This window comes from Anas platyrhynchos, chromosome 5, assembly GCF_047663525.1.
Source record: "Anas platyrhynchos isolate ZD024472 breed Pekin duck chromosome 5, IASCAAS_PekinDuck_T2T, whole genome shotgun sequence".
Lineage (NCBI taxonomy): Eukaryota > Metazoa > Chordata > Aves > Anseriformes > Anatidae > Anas > Anas platyrhynchos.
Window position 1 is genome coordinate 17,108,234 of NC_092591.1, and position 15,440 is coordinate 17,123,673.

The following is a 15,440-nucleotide window of genomic DNA, read 5'->3' on the forward strand; positions in this document are numbered from 1 at the left end:
ATTAGAATTACGGAAGAACCTCAGATTACCTGGAATTATTATTTTTAACTAAAATAAAGTAAGTTATTGTCTCTCTCTCCCCCCACCCCACTGGGAAACAATTTGCCTGCTGAGCGATTGCTGGGGGTGCTGAGCAGCAGCGGGCCCAGAGGCTGCTAGCCACGGGCTGTAGCCACTAGCCACGGCCCACGGGCTGTAGCCACGGGCTGCCAGGCGCGGCCCCGCCGAGCAGCGCTGTCCCCTTGGCAGCGCTGTCCCTAACAAACCACCTGATGCTGTGTGGGGACAGCGGCGAGGACCGAGTGCTGCTTGCCCCTCGCTTCGTTTTACAGGCAGCGGCCGTGAGCTCGCGCACAGCCCCATTTTCTCCGAGATTTCCCCTTTTTGCCCGCTGGCGCTGAGCGGGCACCCAGCCGCCCCCGCACCCCCCAAGCGGCCACCTCAGGGCCGGGCGGGGGCACCCTCCGCCTCGCCTCCTCCCGCCCCCTTCCTCCTCCCATTGGCCCGCGCCGGCCGCTCGGCGGCTCCCATTGGCGGCGGGCGCCGCCCGTCACGGCGGCGGGGCTGTAGTGGCCGGGGCGAGGCCGCGCCCCGCCGCAGGTAGCAGCGGGGCCGGGACGGGGCCGCGCCGCGCGGGCTCCGGGAGCGGCCCCGCAGGAGCCTCCGCGCCCACCCCCCGCGGGCGGCCGCTGCCTCCCCCCCAGCCCCGCCGCCATTTCCCGTCCCCGCTCCCCTTCGCCGCGCTCCGCCGGGCCGGGGGGCGATGAGGCGCGGCTCGCCGCCGCTGTAGGCGGGCGCTGCCCGGCGGCGGGGCCATGGGCTCGGCGCCTTTGTCTGCCGAGTGAGCCGGCCCCGCTGCCGCGCCCTCCCGGCGACATGGACGTGACCGTGTCCGAGCTCCTGGAGCTCTTCCTGCAGAGCCCGCTGGTCACCTGGGTGAGTCCGGGGGGCAGGCGGCCGGCGGGCGGCTCCCGAGGCACCTGCCTCGGCCGCGGCGCTGCCTTGCCCTCCTTCATCCTTCCCTCCCCGGCAGGTGAAGACCTTCGGCGCCCTGGCGAGCGGCAGCGAGGACAAGCTGGGCATGTACATGGAGCTGGCGGACGGCGTGCTGCTCAACAGGATCATGCTGCAGATGTGAGCGGGGCGCCGGGGGCACGGGGGGGGCTGCCTGCCTTCGGAGGGGGACAGAAAGAAAGGGGCGAAACTCAACCCTCCGTCCCCACCGGGTTTGCTTTTGCTGCTTCAGCTCGCCCTGGTCTTGCAGGGTTTTAGGCGGCTGCCCGGTGCTGAGCGTGCCCCTCGGGGGAGGCTGTGCTGCAGGGTAAATAAGGAAACGAAAGCGCCTCATCGGGTGAAGCTTTACTGGGGAGGTTGCAGCTGAAGCGTGTCTATGTGGTCTTGTGAGATTTGGCGTTAAAAACAGGTTGGCAAAGGGAAAACTTCACTTTGCTAGCTGCTGTATCTCTCAGGCAGCGCTGCAGAGATATGTCTCAAGTAAACTTACAAGTAGGTTAAAAGCCCGAACTGAAAATAACTCTTTTCTCTTAACACTGAAGTAAATTGTCGCTAAAGCATGCATTTTTAACCACATCCTTTCCTGCCACTGCTTTGCTGCGCACAGATCCTGGCTGTTTCTGTTTCATCTCTGTAATTGCTTTTAATACTCTGAAACGCATCTGATGAAGAGCTGGCAGGGAAAGGTATTTGACTCGCAGGGGAGGAAGCTTCCAGCTTCACCCAGTTCTGGTACTGCCCTCCTCACAGAATGAAACCGAGTAAGGCTCACCCAGTGACTTGTGATGTTAGGCCAACTTCAAGCACATAAATGAAGAGCACATATTAGGTATTAGGGTCTTTAAATGTGTTTTTTTTTTTTTTTTTTTTTTTGAAAAGTAACAAAAAAAAGTACGAGAAGCTGTGCCCCACCTGCTCAAGTTAGCAAGTTCTGCTATCTTCTGGTACCTGGCTGCACCAGCTCTAAAGACAATCGAGCTTTCTTCTGGTTTCGTTATTGCTAACGTTGGAAATTCTGTACTGGAACTTGGACAGTGAAGATTTGAAGGTGCAGATTCATGATTCAGAAAAGGACCCAGATCGGTCACCCCACTTGGGGTTGATGCAGTAGTAGTGTAAAATGGAGTAAAGTGCTAGTTGTAAAAGGAAGATGCAAATTCTAGCATTTCTGAGGAATAATTATGCTTCCAAAAGAGAACTTTCTGCAAATTGGAGCCTTGAGCATGAGCATTCAAACGCGGATTTGTACCTTTTCCAAAGTGTGGGAAACAGAACTTTGCACCAAACGTAGTGGTCATATATCAGAGCAAACCAACCAAAGTGTCAAGGACCCACAGTGATTGTGAGTCTGCTGCAGATTTAACTAGACTGTCACCATTCTCTAATGTGTGAAATAATTAATTATTTCAAAACAAGGAAAATGAACTTAGTCACTCCCAATTTTGGTTACTAAATGGGCAGAAGATTTGTGATATTTAATGACTGTAAGATTCTGAAGCGAGTGATAGATTTGAGAAGTGCTTTATCAGTTGACATATACAATAAACAAACTTAAGTATTCTGTAATTCGCCAGTTGTAATATCTGAGGTGACATAAAGTTGTTCGGGTCTGTGGAGCAACTTAATGGTGCTCTGGGGACAGGGAGTGAGCAATAAAAGCTTCTTGAAATGAGGAATTTAAGTGTATCGACTAACAGTGCAGGGACGCTAGTTGGAGTTTTCTGGGTTATCATGTTGGTGAGAAATGCCCTGGCATGTTTACTTGCCTTAGGGAGTCAGGAAAGTAAGTCTGTTTCTTCCAGAAGATAGATCTCTGCCAGCAGTGCCACAGTGTTCTTGAGGGAAGCACAGGCAGGACTGAGTAGGAAACTGACCCATTATTCACAATTGAAGCTTTTTTTCCCCTTTTTAGGCAGCTTTGGCAGTGTTTCTAATGATGGTGGGGGAGCTTGAAATTAAGACATTTCTACTGAGAGCCTGAAGCTGTTTAACTAAGGAAAGATCCTGGCTGTATTTATGTATTCTGACTGAGCAGGGTGCTGTCTGTGACCTTCATTTGTTCTGACCTAACCTTTAGAACTTGCGATGCAATTACTCCTTACCTGTAGATTGGGAAGGCTTTTCAAGGAGTGTTTCTGCCCTGCAAAGTTTTCAGAATAAAAAAAAAACAAATGTGTTTTTAAAATGCTTGCTCACCAGTTTGGCAAGCCTTGGTCCCTGAGGATGACTCTTAGTGCTTGGCTTGAGATTTGTTCCTGGTGAAATTGTATTAATGAGGGCCTTTAAGAAATATGATAGAATTTGGTATGCCATGATACCCTTCATTGCCTGAAAGCACGTGTGCCTGCATACATGTGCGTGCACGCAGAGAGTCAAATAGCTGCCCTCATGTTGTGGTTAGCTGTATTCTTGCCTGTGTGTTGTTTCAGTTTTAGTTATTCAGGTTACTTTGTTTGCCTGCTTACTGCAGCACAAATAACACGGGCATATGACCCTACATCTAGACACCGGGTGTGATGCAGTACTTTGCTGCAGACCAACAGGTTTCTTCTGATGAAGGTTTCAGAAGCCAAATTCTTTTGAATTTCCTTATTAAAACTAAAATGCTTGTTGTCCTCCAGCTAAGCAGAGTTGAAATTTCATACGTGGCTAGAAAGTCTGGTGGCTCTGTGAAGAAATCCAGATATACCTGTTGAGAATGAGTTCACGCAAAAGCAGGGCTGTTTGAGGTGCAGGGAGGGCTGTACTAGTTCAGTCACTCTCCAGTTCCTGTTGTAATAGGTTGGATTTCTCCCAAGTCTGGCAACTTGGAATGGGTGGAGAAGATCCCAATGCTGTGATGTTGTGGCGTTGATGTTTTTAGATAGTGGGTTCATATCAGCAAGGCGACCATGTCACTGGGGGGGTGGTAGGTGACGTTTGTCCCTCTTCCTGCCTGTCGGGTGCCTGCTGTGTGGGAGTGAAAGCAGGGCTGTGTCTTCACCCTGTTCTCCTTAGAGATGAAGCAGGCTCTGGCCATGGCCTGGTCAGTAGACAGCCAGCTGCTGGGCTCTGCTGCATGGCTTTTTTAGATGACCCCTAATGGCGTGAGACCCTTCTAAAAAGGTAGCTAGAGACTGCATCGCTTTGAATTGTGGTGTTTATACAGGTAAATCCAGTAGGAAGAGGCATGCAGCAGCCTTTGGATTCCCACTTGTATCTTAAAGACCTAACTTTTTCAAGTCATTTTGCTGTAAATGGGTGGTTTCCTCTTCCTGTGTTCAGTCCACGTGTCTACCCCAACATGTTAGTGCATGGAGGCCGCGTTGACTTTGCACATTTACAGTGGCAGGTTAAGGCTCTGTGTGCGGAAGTGCTTACGTGAATGTTCATAGGGGATCTGCTGTGTTTCTGGCAGATTTGTGTGTGTCAGGTAAATGAGCTTCTCTGTGGGCAAATTTTAAAGAACTATCTTAGGTGGTTGTGTATCACTTCCTGGTATGAACGTAGCACGTGGTGACACTGAATAGACTGCCTTCAGCGTTACGGTTGCAGCTGTGGCATAATACCCCTGAGTGTAAGCAAATATTTACCCTGTTTAACTTCTTATTGGAAGCTCTATTTGGGAAATTATGTGAGGGGTTTATACATGCAGGCACCTCAGCGCTCTAATATTGACTTGTTCTAATCCCTCTGACTGTAGGTTCTGCGTTCCTGTTAAAACATTCAGGAAGCAGAAGTGTGTGTCAGGAATACATCTGATTAAACCATTTGTATTAAAACCACATAAAAGTTCACAATAATGGATTTCTTGATTTCATTTGCAGCTGCCTCGGTGTGAGGTAGTCACTCTGCCTTCTTTAATTTAGACCTCGTGACAGGAACAGCCAAGGGGCTGGTGCCTGCTTCGTGTGGTTTGCAGCAAGCAGCATGAGGAATGGGCAGCTAAAGATACACATCCGTTCAACTTAAAATCACGTTCAAGCTTTCTTCCATTTCTCAGGCAATTTAGAATCCCCTCCAGCCTTCAGTGTCCTCATTCCTCCTTAAGTTAGAGGAGGAAACAGAATTATATGAGAATTGGGCTAATGCAGACCTGGTGCATTTGGGGTCAGCAAGCTCCCTGCGGAAGGAGGTGCAGGTGCTGGCTGGGGACAGGGATGTGGGACACACCTGGCATTCTGATCTGTGCTGACATTTAATGACCCTCCGGCCTTTGAGGGCTTCCCCATTAATTACCTTAATTATTTGTCAGAAACTGCTTAAATAGGACTGTCGTTTTGAATTCTAGAAACAAAATATATGTTTTTTTCCCTAATTTGTTGCTTTTAGTTGATTAATTGTTGGCTTAAAGGGGGTGATCATTCAGGCACTGGTGCTGACAGCCCCACATCCTCTGAGCTCACGGTTCAGCTCCCACCTCCCTGCCATTCCTTTCCTCTTCTTCAGGCTTTTTATAGGGGTGAAGGCATACAGATCAGAGGACTTATTTGAAATGCTTGTGTATACAGTGAGGCCCGAGACCTTCCTTCTGGTGGTTTGGCTTGGTTTTTTTACTTGTTTGGTGAGGGCCGCCCATGGTCACGCCTGTCACACTGCCTCCGTCCTATTTAGTGAAGATCTTTGATCGTGAAGAGTAGGTGGTTTTTAAAAAAACATCAGGGCTGCAATTTTTATTTTTGCATAAGGGAAAGATGAAACATCAGAACTGGAAAAAATAAAATCTCATTGAGGTTGGTTTCACTGGTTTCCTTCAGATACATTCAGACACTGATTCTTTTGGTTTATCTGGTTACTGCTGCCAAATATCCCTCCTCAGTTTTCAGTGTGACTGCTGGGAAGAGTTTCTGCCAATAAAGCTCATTTATGAAGGAGCGTCACTAACTGAACAAGGCTATAATATGTACAGTGCAGTACCAGCAGCGCTGTGTATTCAAAGATAGAAACTTATTTAAGCACAGAACTTGCCTCTTGTTGTGTGATTTTAGCCAGGCACTTTTACTCATTTTGGACTTTGTTTCATCTTCCCACCTTCCCCTGCTGTAGATCAGGTTGTGCAGTCTGTGGTGTTTTGAGTACGTTGCTGTCTCTGGCTTCTTAGCTTCTCTGTCTCGTGCACTGAAGTCATCTTTGCTTCTCTTGAGGTTGTGGCTGTGGGATGCTTTTGGCACCTCATTCCTTCCTGGGCTTTCTCTCACCATAAGCAGGACACCTCAGACCTGCTGTGTCAGCGAGTTGCCCCTTCTGATCCAGGGTTTAAAATAACAATTTGAAGAAAAGGATGATTAAGAAGTAGTGGGATGTTGATTGATGAGAAGGAATTGTTGGCTTTCCCTGTGGAGACAATAAGCCATGTGGTGGTTTGAAGTATGCACAGTGCTGGCCTTCCATAGCTTGTGCAAAAGGGTCCTTTCTGAAGGCATCTGTGGGATGAATTTAGCTATACAGCATATTCAGCAATCCCAAGAGTCATTTTGACTTCTGTGTCTGTGAGGAGAAGGCGGGATGCCACCCGGACTGTGCTTGTCTCCAGGTTAAGAGAACCCTGAGGTCAGGGCATTAAAGGCTCTCAGAGCAACTGATTACCTTTAATGAAGATGATGGGATAAAAGCCGTAGGATTGCTTCTGAGGGCCCTTGTTTGTGTTAGTGAAGAGATGACCAGCTTCAGTGCCAAAAGACAAGCAGGTCTCGTGTTGAAAGCAGGATTTTTCTGTTTTACCTACTTCTGAAAGCCAAGTCTGTAACTGCTGAAGAAACCGCCTCTCCTTTGCTGTGTCTGGTGGGTGTGTTTTGTGGCTTTTGCCATGTTTTGAGAGTGTTTGGGGAGCGTTGTGTTTTTAAACAAGCTTTTTCTGGCTCATCTTCCAGTCCTGCTGGTGCACCTTGGGGCTGGAGTTGTGGCTGGGGTGGCCCAGCAGGAGCTGCTGGGTGCACCGTCTGGCTTTGCATGGCTTCTGAGGGGCAGGGGAAGGGCAAGGGGGGCTTGGAGGCTGAGGCAGCATTTTAGAAGAAATGAATTTCAGGGCTGGGGAAACTTAGGGGGAAGAGAAAGCAAACCTTAAGTGGCTGAGTCACCGGAACTGCTGTACAGAGGGGACTCAGAGTTAACCGTTTAGTACTATCTCCAATATGTGTATGAAGTGTATTGTTGTGAAATTGTAGGATTTTATTGTTTAACAAAGTGCTTTTTAGCAGATAATGTGTGAAAACAGCAGCATTTTCTTTCCCCATTGTTCAGTACAGCAGCTGCTGCCAAATAGTTGAGGCTTTCTCTTCCTGGCTGTAGACCTGGTTCTGCTGCCTGCCCGTGGAACAGGGGAATTTCAGTTTGCCCTTCTCCTTGGCCAGCTTCTCTCTACTGAAAGTTTCTTCCCTTTTAGCTTCCTGGTTTGTTGTCATGACCTTGCCTAGAAAGGCTAAGCTTCCAGCTTCCTTCAGGATTGAATTCTGTCAACATCTGCTCTGAGAGGGCTTGGAGACACGGTAATCTCCAAGCCATTTACACTTCCCTTGCTGTGTTGCTGAAGACACAGACATTGCTTGGCAATACTGGTATGGCTCCCACACCCCTATCTGAGCATCAGTGAAATGGAATTGTTCACACTTCTGGTGTGAAAACCAGAAACTATTTGGAAATCCTTAATACAGATTTTACTCTAAAAGCTTGCTAGGCTTGCCTCTGTTCTCTTTTTCATACTTGGTTACAGTACCAATCAGCACCCCAAATCCTTTCCTCGTGTAAGGGCTGTGGAGAGCCCTGCCAGTTTACATCAGTAAACTGTTTGAACCCTGGTACATCAACTCTGTCTCTGATTTTATCTGCTGCCAAGACAGTCTTCTTTCTGTCTCTGGAATCTCCCTCTCTGTATTTATACATAAAGCACTGCTTTCACTAGAGGAGTGCTTTGGGATAATTGTGCATTTGAAAAGAAATGTAAAAGCTCTCTGACATACTCATGTGAACTTCGAAGGATAATTTTTTAAAATAAATATTGGATCAATTCCTCTCTTATTTCCTTGTCAGTGCTAGAGTTCAATATTTGGCCCTGGAAGAGCTGTGAATGGCTTAATTAACAGCCAAAGCAGGGCTCTGGGAGGCAGGTGTTTGGATTGCGTAGGAGTTTGCTGATAAGAGCCTTTATTATGGGTAAATGCTTGGCTTTGATCTGTGGTATTGGCAGATAAAGATTTTCAGGTTTTCTTGCCAACGTGTTAGGGTGCGCACAGAGGATCTGACGTACATATATTAATCATTTGCAGCCTTTTGCCTTTTTTAATGTCAGAAGTAAAATTGCCTTTGGTACAATTTTGACTGACTTCCACTAAAATCTGACAAAAGCTTTAGATCTTTCCCTTATCTTCACATGATTTTTTTTTCCCTTGTCCTAGAATCATATGCCTATTTGAGTCAATATTTATTTGAAATATAAAAACTTTGAAGCCTAGAAAAAGAAGAAGACTTGAAGACTAGAATTAGAGCTGTTATTTATGGCACATGATATATGAGAGAGAATCTAACGTGATGATTTGGATGTAGTAAAAGTGCAGTGCTCCTTTTTCCCTCCAGTTCCTTAGTGTGTATAATATATCTGCGTTTTACAGTTTGCAGGGTGATCATTGATCAGGGGTTAACACCCTCCTCTAGTCCTAAAACCCTAAAGCCAAGGTTTAGTTGTCTTCTCTAGGCTTGCCTTTCTTTGGGTAAGATAAAACCATTATTAACAAAGACTGTTTCAGTTTAGTGTGCACACACTAAATATGCTCTATGCTTCAAGGAAATGTAGGGGAAGGAAGGAAGCTGCCCTGAATTGCTGTGTGGGTTAACTTAAAGTAGGTGACATGCAGGAAGACTTCCCAGTTACACACAGGTCCAAAGGTAATGAGCTTTCTGTATCATGAATTAATATATACGTGTCACGCATACTTATGTCAGTTCACTTAATGAACAAGTATTTTAAGGGTCTTCCTAATAGTGCATTAAGGAGATGTTAAGTTTTAGAACCAAGAAAATGAATAATAATTGATTTTATTTTTCTTCTGTTCCTAGAGATCCTCGGCCAACCAACCAACGTGTTAACAAGCACGTGAATAATGACATCTATCTTCGGGTTCAAAACCTGACCATTTTAGTCAGAAACATTAAGACTTACTATCAGGTAAGATTCCTGCTCTTTGCTCCTTGATCTGTGGTGATTGTTTTATTGTTTCAGTTAATGCAGGAGCTGGTGGCTTGAAAAGAAACTTGCCACGGGAAACAAGAGGAAGTTATGTTAGTGTAAAAGTATTTTCAGCCATGCTTTCCTTATCAAATAACACTGCCTACCTTCTGTATCCCCCATGGCCATAGGCTGTGCTTCTGACCACACTCTAATCTCTTATTTTTTTTCACTTTTTTTGTCAAAAGAAGGTGTGCTTGGAGGCTGTGATGCCTCTTGGTGATACATGTAGTAGAAAGACTCTTGTGGAGGTGGGAGAGCTTTACTGAAATTGATAGTGCTTTTGGGTATAAAATGTGTATAAAACAAGTAAATTTCTCTTAACAGGGTTGCCACCAAAATTCATTATGCGGGATTATCTTCAATGCTAGACTTATATACAAACACAAATTTATATATTACTAATTAGGAAAAATGAATTTGATCTTATCTTCAAGACAGACTTCATGCACTGTAATTTTTTTTTTCCTTTTCCTAATCTTTAAGCATTAAGCTAGTTGTAAGTTCTGGCCACCTTCTGCTTCATCAGAATTAAATGCAGTAAGAACTGTAAATTCTCACAAATGGTGCACTTCTTAGGTGACACCCTTGAACTGACCGTCAGTGTTTCTCTACTGTAACAGTGTTCTCCTAAAGCCAGGGTGGTGACAGCTGAGCAGTTCTGTGGACTGAGATACATGTTGGGGTCTGTTGGAAAGCCATAGGAGTGAATTCAGTTGCTCTAAATAGAATTTCAGCATGCATACTGTTGTGTATATTTTGGCTCCTTGCTGAGAGAAGTAACTGTTCTGCTGTTGCCTTTTATACAAGTTTTGCCAAATTTGAATGTTGCATGGTATAAACCAGACTGGTAAAAAAACAAGGATTGTTGAAATGCTCCTGTAAATATGCCTCAGTGGACATTTTGCCCTATAATGGGCAAAACTAAACTGAATGTGCTAATCCTGGATACCTTGCTTTTTCTGTACATACAGAAGAGAGATTGTGTACTCTGTCTTCAAAATACAGAAAAGATGCAATGCTTAACCACAGTCGTGTCTTTTGATGCCACTGTCTTCCAGAGCCCCACCTACTGCTTCCCATGTTACTGCCACTCTGCTTCTGGATTTATTGCAGGAAGCCTAGTGGAGAGAGAGAGACTTGTGAAAAAGTCACATGGATGAGGAAAATGGAGGGTGCAGTTTAGTTTTGAGGTGTGGGAGGACACTGTATTTCTGAAGACATCTGACCTGTGTCTCTGTTGTTGAGAATAGGAGAAGCTGATACAATGTGATGTCATTTCTAAGGCTGGTGACTTCTAATGGGAAATTCCATTTGGTCATAATCAGAAGCTGAAGATTATTTTTTCAGTTTCTCTGCTACCCACTGAACAGTGTTGGTGTATACAGAGTCTACAGTGAAAAAGGACTAAATGTGGGGACAATAGACACGACTAGGTTCTCTCCTTCCTTCCCCATCCACTCAAGATTTACATTCTGAGAATCTGGTTCTTCGGGTCTTGAAACTCTAAAGCTTTTTATTCATATGAGTTCTTTGTCTTGATAATCTGACCTCTTTTAATAGTATATGAAGAGAGAACAGATTCAGAAAAAAAGAAATGTGGTTCACAATTGTGTGATATGTTCTTTGGTGTCTTGTTGTCCTAGCTGTTGGGCTGTGTAATCATAATCCAATAAAGATAGGAACTGCTGAAATAGGTTAAGATGCAGAGTTTTCAATTAAAAACAGTAGTTGAGGCTTTCAGGAGGCAAGGAGTGATGTACCTCTTGTAGCCCAGAAATCAAGTACTATCAGTCTTGCTGCCTGAAGACTACGTATACTATATGTGAACAGAGCAGTCATGAGAGCTGATCATTATTTGCATTTGCTCCTGAGAATGTGTGATTACAGCAGTGCTTCAAATAAAAATAGTCTTTTGGTGATGATGACACTGTATAAGAAATTTATTTGTCCTTGTCACTGTCAGATGTTCAGGGTCAATCCAAGATTTCAGTGCCAATCTGAGGTTCCCTTTCTTGTGATGCTGTGTGCGGCCTTCAGCTCGCAGTAGTTTGGGAGGAGTTAACACCATCTATACTGTAACTGAGTTCTCTCTGTGATTGATGTAGAGTACATCACGTATGTACTAATGTTAGATATTTAGAGGGCTTCTATTGTTTTAGGATTTGAGATCAGTAGTTTTGATTAGTGTTTTTTCAACATGCAACTAAACAGTTTAATATAGATGGCTTGGAATATCTATTGTTGGGCCTTTTCTAAATATTACAGATTCTTTTAAAACGGGTTGAAGTTGTGTGCATTGTTTGCAGCAATATTGATATATTAGACAAGGTTAAAGTGAAAATTCACACGTTGTGAATTCTTGTTGCAGACTAGAAGTGGGAGGGAAAAGTTCCTGACAAACAATGGGAACATGAACTTGCTGCTTCCTCAAGGGAAACGAGCTCTAAAAATACAGTGTTGGCCTTGACACTTTGCATTCCCTTTCACTTAACGGACCCGAGTCAAGTTTATGGCTTAGTTACTGAATTTGATAGGCTGGGTCTTCTAGAATGAGAAAATGTCTCTTCATGCTGTACAGAGGGACACTGGTAGGAACGAAGGATTATTGGTCTCTGTGTGCTAGGCAGGAACAATTGGAGAGATGGCATTAATCCATGGTACTGGAATCCATGTATCTGAGGAAGGTGACATCAGTGGCTACTAAAATAAATCTGATATTCAGAAGCTAAGTGACGCTTCAGATCATAATTGCAATGAAGAAGCGCCTTTCCAGTTCAAATAAACTCTCATTTTTGGAAGCTCGATAGCTGAATTTGTTCATTAATAACTTCTTAGAATTACCTTGTTGGTTTTCACGTACACAGAACCTGATTGTTGATGGCTGTGAAGATAAATGTTAAGATTTTTTAAAATGCGGAGACAACTTTGGTTGCTACAGTTGTGTGTGTGTGTGTATATATATATATAAATATATATACATAATAAATACATATATTTATAGCCAGGTATGTAAGAATGGTTACTCTTGGTAACAGGCAATAACATCTCTGTGTTTCTTGCTGTTTGAGCACTTACACTTTGCAGGTTTGTTGCTGGCCTGAGAGCCTTCTCTTTGGAAATGAGGCAAATTACTCATTTTGCTGTGGGATTTCTTGAGCATTCAAAGGAATCTGTCATTAACTGTGTTTAATAACTGCTAAAGCACTGGGCTGCTGGAGAAATGGCAGGCCATAAAACTTCTGGAGTTGGTGCCATGCCTTAGCAAAGGGCTGAGCAAGGCAGAATGTGTCTGCTGCTCACAGTATGAGGTTTATGTGTCTCGTCTTGTTCAGACTGAACTGAGGCCCTTTAAGCCAAAATTGAGAACGGTTTTGTGTGGAACAGTGTTGTAGAATGAGAAACAGCCCCTGCCTGAGACTGCAGTGAGGATTTTGGTTTAAAGGGTCACCAGAGAGCTGAGTGTACCGGAGAAGGGACACTTGCCCACTTTTCACTGGGATGGATGTGCATCCTCATCAAAGGGTGAAACCTACCCCATAATACTGCAGCTAACCCGTATATGTGGAACTGACTGACCTGCTGCCTTGTGCTGGTAACACGATTGGGAACAGCGGTCTCATGCTCACACTGGCATACCTGGTGTGACAGAGGTGAAATTACCCTGCTATTCCTGAGCGCTCTCTTCACCTTGAAATGTTTCTGTTGTGGGCTTCCCTAAGGAGCCACTGCTCCAATTAAATTGGCTTGAAAACAGTTCAGGTGCAAGTATCACAAAACCTAGCAATGTTTGGCCTCACTGAAATACATGTGCTTGACCCAGGTTCACACTGAGTCGTGTCCTTAATTGCCCCAATACCTTCTGCTGCTTTTCTGGAGGTTGATTAATCCCAGCTGTGGCAACTGACTTCATTGTGGTGTGCAACTGTTGCTGCTTCTGGCAGAGTTTGTTAGCAATGCTTAAAAACAAAATAAATAAAACCTACAAACTGCAACAGCCTGTGCAGGAGTTATTGTTGCTGGTTCTGTCCAATCCAACAAGGAAAGGAGAAAGCTCAAAAATTGGGAGTGTTGACCCATCTCTTTGCCATGCTGTAGAGAATGTATAAAGCCTGTGGATGCTGCTACTCAAACTGTGTGTGAGGAGCTGCCCTGATCTCACAGTGCTTGGAGAACATGCTCATGCTCCGTTTTGGAAGAGACTTAGGCAGGCTGGGGGGGAATCTTGAAGTGTCTGTGTTGTGCTTCCTCTGTTCCTGTGTCAGTGCTTGGATTCAAGAGTTTGTTTTTTCTAGCAACTAAAAATCACTTTGATACCAGTTTGCTTAAAAAATAAAAGAAAGCTAAATTAACAGGATTGATGTCAGCTAGTTTCTTAGCCTTCAAAAATGCTGGTAATCCCTCTAACTGTATATGCTGTACTCTCAAGCAAAAATTCCTGCAATTTACATAAAAACTTGAAGCTAGTGGAGAAGAGAGGGGGGCAAAAAAGAATGTTATCGTCCTTTGGCTCAGCCCATTCATGGGTATGATGACCACAGACGGAGCATGTGGAGAAGAAATGCTGCAGTGTGGTCATGGCCGTGTGTGTTGCCTGTAGTTTCTGTAGTTGTGGCCACTGAATGCTTAGCAGATTGATTCATGTTTCTAAATAGGTTGGAAATATATCTTTATTGAAAAAGAAAAAAAAAAAGCAAGCCTATTCGTAAGAGTTCTGTACTGAGATATGACTGAGGCCTGTGCCTTGGTACGAGCTTGAGTAAGAAACTCCTATCCCTTAGTATTTTTATTAAAGTGAGAGTATGGGGGAGTACAGATGGAGACATTCACTGAAGTTTTAGACTTGCTATCACCTCAAATCCTACCCTCCATGCCTAAACTAACTTAGCTGGGCGCAGAGAGAATGGTGAGCAATGATGCCATACTTCCTAAGGTGTGTCTCTCAGGCCTGTGTTCTGCTTTTACTTGTCTGCTCCATATTGCTATAAAACAAGTACAAGCAGCAGGGGTTTTTATCAGGTAAGTAACAATGTGCAGATGAATTAAAAGGAGTTAGCTGCCTGGAAGCTTGGCTGTCGCTGTGGGCTCTTTGGCACTGGGGCTGTAGTAGTGCTGTGACGGTAACCTCCATCGCAGAGGGGCAGTTCTGTCTTCAGGCTGGGTCAAAAGCTGTTCTCCCTGTGGGTCAGCTGAGGTCTCGCAGTACCAGTAGCTTCCAGATCAATGAACAACTGCTGCTTCTGTAGCTGAAGCACTGAGTCAGGCTGAGAGCTTTTGGTTGGGCTGCAGAGAGGAGTTGAAGCTTTGAGCTCCAGATTTGGGCACAAGTTTTGAACTGGCAACTGTATTGGAGCTATAAATAAAGTCCTGGAAGTGGCAATGTCCTTTTCTGTGAGCTGAAATCTTTCCCTACTAGGCAGGCTAATTCTAGTGGCCTAGGAATCCAGTCTTTAGCAAAGCAAACACCAAAATGCTAGAAATACACATAAATGCCCATTTTCTGAAGTGGAAAAATATCCCTCTCTCTGAGGGGAAGGATTCATGCTCACAGTGGCCTACTGAATTAGATGATAAAACTGAACTTGTATTTTTGCTAATCTTGCCCATTTGCTGTGTTAAATACAATGTGCCTGGGTGACTGCTTTTCTTTGATTCCTGTTCCCTAGAAATCTTAATTTAGCAACTTGGCAGTGTGTGTGGGGGGGAGCCTTTCATCATCTCAGGCTTTAAATTCCAAGATTATTAACCCAGAATGTCAAGAGCAAGACATGAAAAGCTGCACCAGATAAGCTCTTTCTAATTCAAATACTTTGCTGATCTCATGCACTCTTAAGTGTACGTTCTCTCCCTTTTTTGTCTAGCCGAGTGGGCTGTATGCATACAGCCTCCTGAATCGTGTCTGTGTGGGGAGCTGCGTTGGTGCACCTACCACAGGTAGCATACAGGTTTCTGCGGCCTTATGTTGGCAGCTGCACGTACAAACGATGAGGAGCCACTGAGGTGCTTTTTTCATATAAGTGTACAGTAAGTAAATTAGGATAACAAAGAAGTCAGTACTAAGACTCTGTGTCGGAGATGCTCAGTGTTTCGCTAAGGCTGTAGGCTGAGACTGGGGGGATGCTGCCCCAGTCGCTGATGTGACCTGGAGTGTGATGTTGTCAGCACCACGTTTGTTTCTGCTCCTATTTTTTGTTTAATTTTGCTAGTTGGTTTGAACGTGCCACAGGCG

General features: G+C 44.9%; 1 protein-coding gene across 4 annotated transcripts in view; it reads left to right on the plus strand.

The window, feature by feature from the left end:
• The first annotated feature begins 585 nt into the window (after positions 1-585).
• The window catches only part of CCDC88C (coiled-coil domain containing 88C), a 91,793-nt gene continuing 76,938 nt past the window's right edge, over positions 586-15,440 (plus strand). For 2 of the 4 annotated variants that reach the window (XM_038180263.2, XM_027459250.3), the window contains exons 1-3: positions 586-936; positions 1,034-1,134; positions 9,043-9,151. In XM_038180263.2, coding sequence (XP_038036191.2) covers positions 877-936; positions 1,034-1,134; positions 9,043-9,151 — 270 coding nt within the window. In that variant the 5' untranslated portion in view covers positions 586-876. The remainder of the gene's footprint in view (positions 937-1,033; positions 1,135-9,042; positions 9,152-15,440) is intronic. The other 2 variants (XM_027459248.3, XM_027459251.3) reach the window with 1 other exon arrangement.